Below are 9,094 nucleotides of genomic sequence, written 5' to 3'. Positions count from 1 at the left end.
AAAAAAAAAAAAAAAAAAAAAGAATCCCATAAACACTCAAAACAGGAAACCACAATATACACAGAGGGCATGTAGGAGGAGAGAGAAGGAGGGGGGTAGAGAGAGGGGGGGAGAAGGGGAAAGAGAGGGAGGAAGGGAGAGGATGACTGGATTTAACCCTGAACAGGTCATTATGAGCTAGGAAACCTCCAGAGATGCCCTTGAGTTGCTTTCCTGCTGGCATCTGCAGCTGGGCACACAGCCTACCCTTAGGAGTAGTTTGTTCCTGGAGGAAACTAAATCTTCATTTGCAAGTGGTTATCAGTTGGAGATGGCTTCTAGGTTAGGGTAGGGGCTTGCGTCCATCCCTCCTAATCTGGCACTGACTGGTGCAGGTCCCATGCATGCAGCCAGTCTCTGTGAGTTCCTGTGTGCATCAGTCCTGCTGTGTTCAGAAGACCTACCTTGTCCCCTTCCTTCGCGTCCTCCATGCCCTCCGGCTCTTACACTCTTTCTGTCTCCTCTTCTGCAGGGTTCCCTGAGCCCTGAGGGGAGGGATTTGATGGAGACATCCCATTTATGGCTGAGTGTTCTAAGGTCTCGCGCTCTGCTAATTGTCTAGCAGTGGGCGAAGGGCTTTTCTTAATGGAAGGACAGTGCTGAGGGTCAGGTTTCTGGCAGCCACCTTGGACTGCTCTGTACCTACTTTATTTTGTGGGAAGTAGTATATGGGAGTCACTGTTGGAGGAATCCTTAAGAATGGGAGGGGAGCTATGAATTTGGGTGTTTTGGTTGATGCTGCTTTCTTGGGTTTCTGCAACTTTGATTTTACATGACAGCCAGCTGCATAGACTGACATCTGGAGACAAAGAAACGATGAGTAATAGTGTTGAGTGATGTGTGGTGACTGCAGTAGGCCTAAGAAAGACCATCAGGGTCATCCTCCAGCCCCAGTGCTCGCTAGCCTCTCTCCCTGCCCACGCGTGCCCTGCGATCTCCCTCCTTTCTTCTTCTTCTAAAGTTCTGTTTAGCATTTTCAAAGCATAATCTCACATCTCTGGATTACCAGTGATAGGGTTTAAGGGACAGAGTGGGCCAGTTGGATAGCTTAATGCATAAAGGCGTTTGCTGTCAAGACCAGTGCACAGAGTTCAATACCCAAGACCAACGGTACCCAAACGGTAGAAGGAGACAACCAACACCCAACTCCACATGTGCATATGCCCCTCTCACTCTCTCTCTCTCTCTCTTTCTCTCTCTCTCTCTCNCACACACACACACACACACACACACATTCAAATAAATAAATAAATGTAGCTAACAGGAAAGGAAAACAAAAGAGTCTGTTTCTCTATTTAATAACTGTATTCAACCAAAGGCCACCAGAAATCCAACTTGCAGTGTCTCCTATTTCCACAGAAGGCACATCCCAAGATGTCCAGTGGATCTCTGAACCTGCAGATAGCACTGAACACTATGTATACAGCTTCTCTCTCTCTCTCTGTGTGTGTGTATATATATATATATGTACATATATATGTAATCAAATATGTATGTCTGATTAAATTTATAAACTAGGCACAGTATAACAATTTTAAAGAGTAATGATAAAATATGGGGAAATACTAATATCCTATAATAAAAGTTAGTTGAAACTTAAAAACAGAAAGAAAATTTAAATTATTTCTTGAGGGGAGCTTTCCACTTAATATTTTTAGGCTGTGGTTGACTGAATAACTGAGACCTGAGAGAAAACTGTATATGGGGGTAGGGTGGGGGCTGTCATACACCAGCACTGCTGAACAGAAGAGGGAACACAATGTGTGACCTAGGAACCCACTTTATTTAGATCTCAGAGTATCTGACCCCAAGCAGAGAGTGTCCCTGCCTTTAGAGAAGTGGCGTTGCAACAGGTGGGTGGAGGTGAAATGAAGGGGAATACATCACTTGGGCATTGTGCGTGACCTTTTCATTGCTTCTCATGGTGGGTGGTTTTGTACCAGTCTCATGACAGGAAGAGGATAATGGGCTGCTGATAGAGCAAACAGTCGTATTGTATGTCAAGAGCATGGTGCTTTATATGATATAGCTGACCAAATGCCTTTTTGAGGATGCCTGAGGTCAGTCATGTGATCTGTCAACAGGCCTGTTGCCTTCCTCAAGGGCATGCTCTCCTGGCTCCAGAGCTCCTTGCTAGGTGAGATCGGTCACCTGGTACTTGGCGTCTTGTGGACTGGATTATTCATTTTTTTTCCACTTTAACATAATGTCTATGATAGCTAAGAGCTCTGCCTGACTCTGCCTCCACAGTCTGAGTGCTGGGATCAAAGGCTTGTGTCCAGACTTGACAGTGTTTGCCTCTCCCACTCCACTGGTATGGTTGAACTGCCTCATGTCAGGGACCAGGGCTCAGAAGTAGCAGAGCTGAGTACATTGAAGACATGTCACAAACCTGTCCCCAAGGTCACAAATGACTGCTCAGTACCAGTCCTTCCGTGTGTCTCCTTCATGTAGACCATCACATGATGTCTTCCTGAGTACCATTCTCAGACAGCCTATGTTGACTTTTCTGTATTAGGAGTCCCAGAACTGTCTGTCCCTCCAGCCCTCCATTTCTCTTCTAAGTTTTCATGCCTCATATTCTAACTTACTCTTGCTTGCATGCTTCAGTTTCATAGGAGATACATTTTAAACTACTGCCTCACACTCTCGCCCTGGCCTGACATTGTTTCTTATAACAACACTGTGGTTTAGAGAGGCTTCTGGTCCCTTGACTCCTGTGGAGAACTAAGATTCCTTGTGATATGCAAAGTTTTGAAAGCTTTGAACCCCTAGTCTGTCACTTCCAACCCTATTTCAATTGTGAGGTGAGTTTCTTGTAGCCGTGTGTTACCGGCAGATACTAATGGGGCTCTATGCACACCTGGTGCTACCCACTTAACACTGAGTACTGATAGCTACAGTTACAGCTTAGTCAGATGGTAATGGCCCCAAAGCCTCACGTCCTTCTGCCAAAAGGAAACAAAGTAGCTCTGATCTGCTTTTTAGCACATAGTGGTGAAGTCATTGGTTATTAATATTTTTAAAAGCTTTGCCCAAGGACACAACACCACAAAAACATATTATTAGCAACATAATGAAAAATTTAAAGCATGTCAATAAACCCCAACCAACAAAATGAGGAGAACCTAGTTTGAGGAGTTTCCTCTTGGAATGCTTTTTGACTTTTCTATGCTACAAGGAAAATTAAAAAAAAAAAAAAAAGAAGATAAACATCACAGCCTGGTGACTTTTCTATCTGAAACGTGGTTTTGAGCATCTTGTCAACTTCCCTCTCTGTCTTCTGTCACTCAGCTCAATGGAGACTCTCAGGCAAAAATACAGCGGATTCTCCGGCTGATTTCTGGCGGGGGGCTGTCTATCACGGGATCTCACATCCTGTGCGGAGACTTCCTCTTCAGCGGCCACACTGTCGTGCTCACACTTACTTACTTGTTCATCAAAGAATGTAAGTAATCCTTCATTCTTCCCTGAACTGACTGCTGTGGTGTGTGGGGTCCGAGTTCTTGACAGGGATGGGATCCCCATGCTGCTGGGATTGACAGGGGAGAGAAGGATGCATGCGCTTTGCCATTCACCTCGTCACGTGTGGCCTGAAGCCTAAAGGGTAAAGTCTTGTGGTTTTTCTTCCTAGCATGTAGCATGCCCACAAACATCTCCCTTCTTCCTTAGTACCTCTCAAGGCACGGAGTTCTTAATATCGGGACCAAGAACAGGTCAAAGCATGGTATGCACGCCTTTAATCCCAGAACTCGGGAGGGAGAGGCAGGGAGATCTTATAAGTTTCAGGTCAGCCTGGTCTATATCGTGAGTTCTAGGCTAGCCAGAGCTATGAAGTGAGACTCTGTCTCAAAGTTTTTGGATGAAGTAGGGGAAAAAAGTGAAAAGATAAACGTGTTGTAAAAAGAGACCAGTGCATTCTAAAAACAAGGACAAGACCTCGGCTCTCTTGTGTTCTACAATGCCCAGTAGTTCGTGTTTATCCACATCCCTGTTCTATGTCATTCCAATGTGGTCATTTCCCAGCCTCCACTGCAGCATTAGGGCGTCTTGTGGAACATCTCCTCCTTACCCTATGTTTCCAGAAGCATCTCTCTGTTGTCTTTGTTTGGCATGGATGAAAGAACTTTGGACATTGTCTAATTTACTTTTCTGTCATTGTAAGAAACCGCCATGTCCAGATATGAAAGACAGAGTTTAATTGGGGCAGTTACAGTTTCAGAGAGTGAGTACAATCCAGGACCACCATGGTTGGGAGCATGGCAGCGGGCAGGCGTGGCAACTGGAGCAGTAGCTGAGAGCTCACATGTTGAGACAACAACCACAAAGCACAGAGAAAGCTAACAAGGAAGGCATGGGCTTGGAAACCTCAAAGCCCAACCCCTGTGACACACCTCCTCTAACAAGGCCACACCCCCTAGTCCTTCCTAAATAGCATCAAGCATTCAGACACATGAGCCTATGAGTGCTGGTCTCATTCAGACCACAATAGACACAGACCTGCATCCAAGGGCCCCCCCCCACCTCTTGCTTTCCCCTCCTCTTTTGCTTTTTGATAATCCAGACAGGTTCAACTCTATATCCAAAGGGTTCTTATCAACTCTGCATTAAAAGCCCAGGGGGCTTCTACACATATCCCTTTTGACCATGCACACTACAGTGTGTTGGGGCATGGGCCACTTCATCTCTTCACAAGCCCCAGGGACTCCTCACTAAATGGAATGCCACAGTTCTGATATATAATAATTAGTTATGGCAGCATATTCTTTATGGTTCTGATTGTAACTTTTGCCCAAGGAAGTTCCATCCACAGAAAGTCCATCTTTTTTAGGCCAGTGGTACAGTCTTAATCTGTAGATCACAGGAAGTATACAGAAGATGGGCATGCAGGTACTGCATGTCACAGTAAAGGCACTGTGTGCTGAAAACCACAAAGTATTGAAGAGAAGACGTCCCAGGGACCATAGTGTCAGTTTAGTCAATATCTAAAGAGCAAGTGAAATGACATTAAATTAGGGCTGGCTTTCAGTTTCAGAGGTTTAGTTCATTATCATCATGGTGGGAAGCATGGCAGCATGCAGGCAGACTTGGTGCTGGAGTAGCCAAAAGTTCTATGTCTTGATCCAAAGGCAATGAGAGGAGTCTGTGTGCTACACCGGGTGTAGCCTGAGTATATATAAGCCTCAAAGCCCTCCTCCACAGTGACATACTTCCAACTAGGCCACACCTACACCCATAAGGCCATATCATCTAATAGTGCCACTCCCAATGGGCCAAGGATTCAAACATATGAGTCTGTGGGAGCCATCCCTATTCAAACCTCCACAGTGAACTTCAAATTTGGCAAGAGACCCTGTCTCAAATTCAAATAATGAAGCGAAGAACAAGTGAGGAACACACTTGGCCTCTCTAGCCTACACATAAACACACATGAACATGTACACACATGCAACACACAGAGAGAGAGAGAGAGAGAGAGAGAGAGAGATTAAGATTTAGAGATGTCAGTTCAAGTTGTCTGACCTCACAGGATTGTCTAAGAGTAGTCGACTTATTGATAATCAGGGCTTGGTTCTCACCATTCTTTCTTTCCCTTCAGAGAAGCAGAGAAACAAGTTGTAATCAAGTGTATATACAATATGGAGAGACTTTCTTCCCATGGCATGATTTTTTTTTAAGTTGTATAAGTTTACATATGGCATGGGAAGATTTTTTTTCCAATAATGGCTGATGCCAAATAAAATATCAGCTCTCTCCTACCGACTGAGTCATGCTTGGCTTGTTTCCCTGAGTAAGCCCTGGCTCCCATGGTCCCTAGATGGACTGTCTACATGCGATCACTCTCCTGCCTTCCGATCATTCTGAGCGCTTTCCTTGCTAACGTTCTTGTTGAAAGTGCATTTAAATTCAGTTGGGAGAGCATGCTGGAGCAGGACCATTTCATGGGTTAACATGAAAGGTTGAATTGCACCAACATGCTGGCTGGAGCCTGGGTTCTTTAAAATCAGGCCTGCGGACGTCAGCTGTGGCTGTTAATACTGAATGTCTGGTCATATAGTCAATGGATTTTCTTAGTCCTTGACCGCTGACCTGAGCCCATCTCATGCCAACTCCGACTCTCCTGCAGATCTCACACAGACAAATGAGGCCCCTTTGTTGACATTTCTTTATTGATGTTATCCCTGTAGCTAGAATGAGCACACAAACAGGATTCCCATTGGCTGGGTTGATTTCAAAATAGCTTCTCCTGGCTAGGGGTGGGTAGTCTTAGCTCTGAGGAGTCTGAAGCTGGAGGATTGTTAGTTTAAGGCTAACCTGGGCTACCTAGTGAGACATTTTCTCAAAACAATAAATAGCAAAAAAAAAAAAAAAATCTTGGTGGGTGGAGAGAAGACAGTGGGTTGTGGTCTCAATCATATAAAATGCATTTTCTTAGAAGAACACATGAGGGGTTCCCAGAATTCCTTGAGGAATTTTCAATGCCACCAGTAGTAACATAGCCTTTGGCCACATCGCTTCTGCTGGTCCACTTCAGCTCTGCTTCTGGCGACTCGTGATGCAGAATAGTTCTGATGTGCCCAAACAGCTTGGGCTGTTAATAAGTCCCCAACAGCCTACATATGTAGAAAAGTAGGTCAGATTGGAGCTTCAGGAGGGCTGGAGCCAGGGGGACTGAGAGTGTATTTAACAAGACCTCCAGCATTGTCAGGGTTGCCTCCATTTTCAGTGTCATAATCAATAGCCACTGGGCTGCACTGGGCCCCCTGAGCCCTCTTGTGGCTTGTAAATCCAAGGATTCTGTGAGTTACCTCGGAGAATGTAGGAGCGGGGTGATGTAATCGATATAGGGGGATGTCTCAACGTGGGACCCACACAACTGCTGAGGTTTGCCTTGTTGTTCTGTATTGCAACGCCAAATTCTATACCAGAAGGTCTAGACCCATGAGGGACTGCTCACGTTTACAAGATTTGTTGTGCAAACCTTGTTCCTTGATTTAGAACTATTGGTTAAATAAAATTGGCCACAGGCAATTACTGGAGGGTGACAGGGAGGTGGGTCTGGAGTGACCTGGTTGGAGGAGACAGAGGAGAGAAGGGGAGGATGGATGAGAGAGAAGAGGAAGCTGCCATGAGGGGAGATGGACCATGAGCCCATGACCAGGAAAAATAGCAAATATCTGGGCACACTGTTGGAGAGACAGCCAGGCCAGCCGTTAGAAGATTAAATTAGGGGTTACCCCCCAGTAGTTGTCAAAGCCAAATAGAATAATTATAAGTCTGAGTCTCATTTATTTGTAAGCTAGTTGGAGATAAGCTTAAATTGGTTGTACTACACAGAACTGGAAATGTTTTACCAAGAGCCACATTGTGTGCAAACAGTACCCCTTTAGTCTGTTGCCTGCAGTTTCGGGGAGTCAGCCTTCTTCCCTTTGCTCTCCAGCCATTCTTTTACAGTTGGGCATGTATGTCACTCTGAATGTAAACAAAGTCTAATAGGAAATTGATTTCAGTTTATTAGATCATTAATCTTCTATTGGGAGCCAGTAAAACTTTAAAACAGAAAGGGAACAGCGCCAGACGGCCAGGTAACCAGGGGTAGGCTGTCTCCGCCATGCCTGTCATGAGCGCTTATGTGAGAACCACTTGGGGTTGTGACCATGTTATCCCCATGCATGCCACAGTTCTCTCCTAGTTGGTCAGTGGCGTGAGTTGCGCAGTAGAGTAGCCTCAGCAAGGGGCTAAACTTCTGTACATGGAGGGCCAAGAGGCCAGAGCTTTTGCCACTGGAGAACTGCACCATGCTATCAGTGATGGTGATCTAAAATTGCCCAGAATCAAACCTTGCTTGCCACAGTGACATTCCCCCACCACAGATATGCACATGGAGAAATAAAAGCAAGCTTAAGACATCAAGCTATCTAGAAAGCATTCTAGCTCTGTCCCCCTTATTTTCATAGACCTTCTCTTCTGGCCCTTACTGTTTCTCTCTGGGGGGGGGGGCGGGGGGGCATGTTTGTGCTAGTATGAGCCGATTCTAACCAACCTAATAATAATTCTATTCTTTTCCTTATTAAATGGATTGTTGAAGGTTGGGCAAGCCCTAGAATATCTCATTGCCCATCAACCCCCTGAGATTGACTATAATACTTGCTAACGTGATCTCCTCCACCCTCTCTCTACCTGGTAAAATGGAGGCAGTTCATGCTGGAGTAGTCTTAACTGAGACAATTGTAAGATGTAGCCAGTGGGAGAACATTTTCTTAGCGTGCATAAGACCTTGGATTCCATCCCCAGCCCCCTCAGTCTGTCCGTCCATCTGTCTCCATCTGTCTGTCCATCTCTGGAATCGTGCTGACTCTGTTATCTCTCTGTGCAGATTCACCTCGTCACTTCTGGTGGTATCACTTAGTCTGCTGGCTGCTGAGTGCGGCTGGGATCATCTGCATTCTTGTAGCGCACGAACACTATACCGTGGACGTCATCGTTGCTTACTATATCACAACACGGCTGTTTTGGTGGTACCATTCCATGGCCAACGAAAAGGTGAGAGCGGCGAAGATCCTCGGGTGAGGGTTGTTCTTTGTGTACCAGGACCCACTTCGATGGACGTGTGTGTGTTAGATCGCTTCATGGGATGGACTGTTGTTGACATCCAGTTAACCTTACTGTCACTGCCGCTTACTTTAAAAGCCACAGCAACTACAAAGAACTTCACAAACATACATGCTGTGTGAGGATTCTGAACGCTGTAAAATTACATACAGCATGCCTTGCCCGTTCAGCTGGTTTAAACGAGAATTGAAAGGCTATATACACTAACTGAAGCATTAGGGTGCAGCTTGGTAATAAATGTCCCTTGGCTCACTGCTGATATTTTGAGGTGATCAGATAGGTGCCCCTATCTTTCCTTCTCCTTTCTGTTCTAGGATGGCCCCCATTATTTACCCATCCATTCTTACAGTGCTTACTCAAGTGTCACACACACACACCACACCCGCACAGGCACATACACTCATACACCCACCCACCCACCCACACACACACACACACACAC

The 9,094-nt window shown here is 45.6% G+C and overlaps 1 protein-coding gene across 5 annotated transcripts in view; it reads left to right on the top strand.

Moving 5' to 3' along the window:
* Sgms2 (sphingomyelin synthase 2) overlaps positions 1–9,094 on the top strand; it is a 76,801-nt gene that overhangs the window by 66,209 nt on the left and 1,498 nt on the right. For all 5 annotated transcript variants that reach the window (XM_029474995.1, XM_021158894.2, XM_021158895.2 and 2 more), the window contains exons 4-5: positions 3,334–3,487; positions 8,417–8,583. In XM_029474995.1, coding sequence (XP_029330855.1) covers positions 3,334–3,487; positions 8,417–8,583 — 321 coding nt within the window. The remainder of the gene's footprint in view (positions 1–3,333; positions 3,488–8,416; positions 8,584–9,094) is intronic.

Source organism: Mus caroli, chromosome 3, assembly GCF_900094665.2.
Source record: "Mus caroli chromosome 3, CAROLI_EIJ_v1.1, whole genome shotgun sequence".
Classification (NCBI taxonomy): Eukaryota; Metazoa; Chordata; class Mammalia; order Rodentia; family Muridae; genus Mus; species Mus caroli.
Note: the sequence above shows the minus strand (reverse complement) of the source record. Positions and strands in the feature narration are given on the sequence as shown.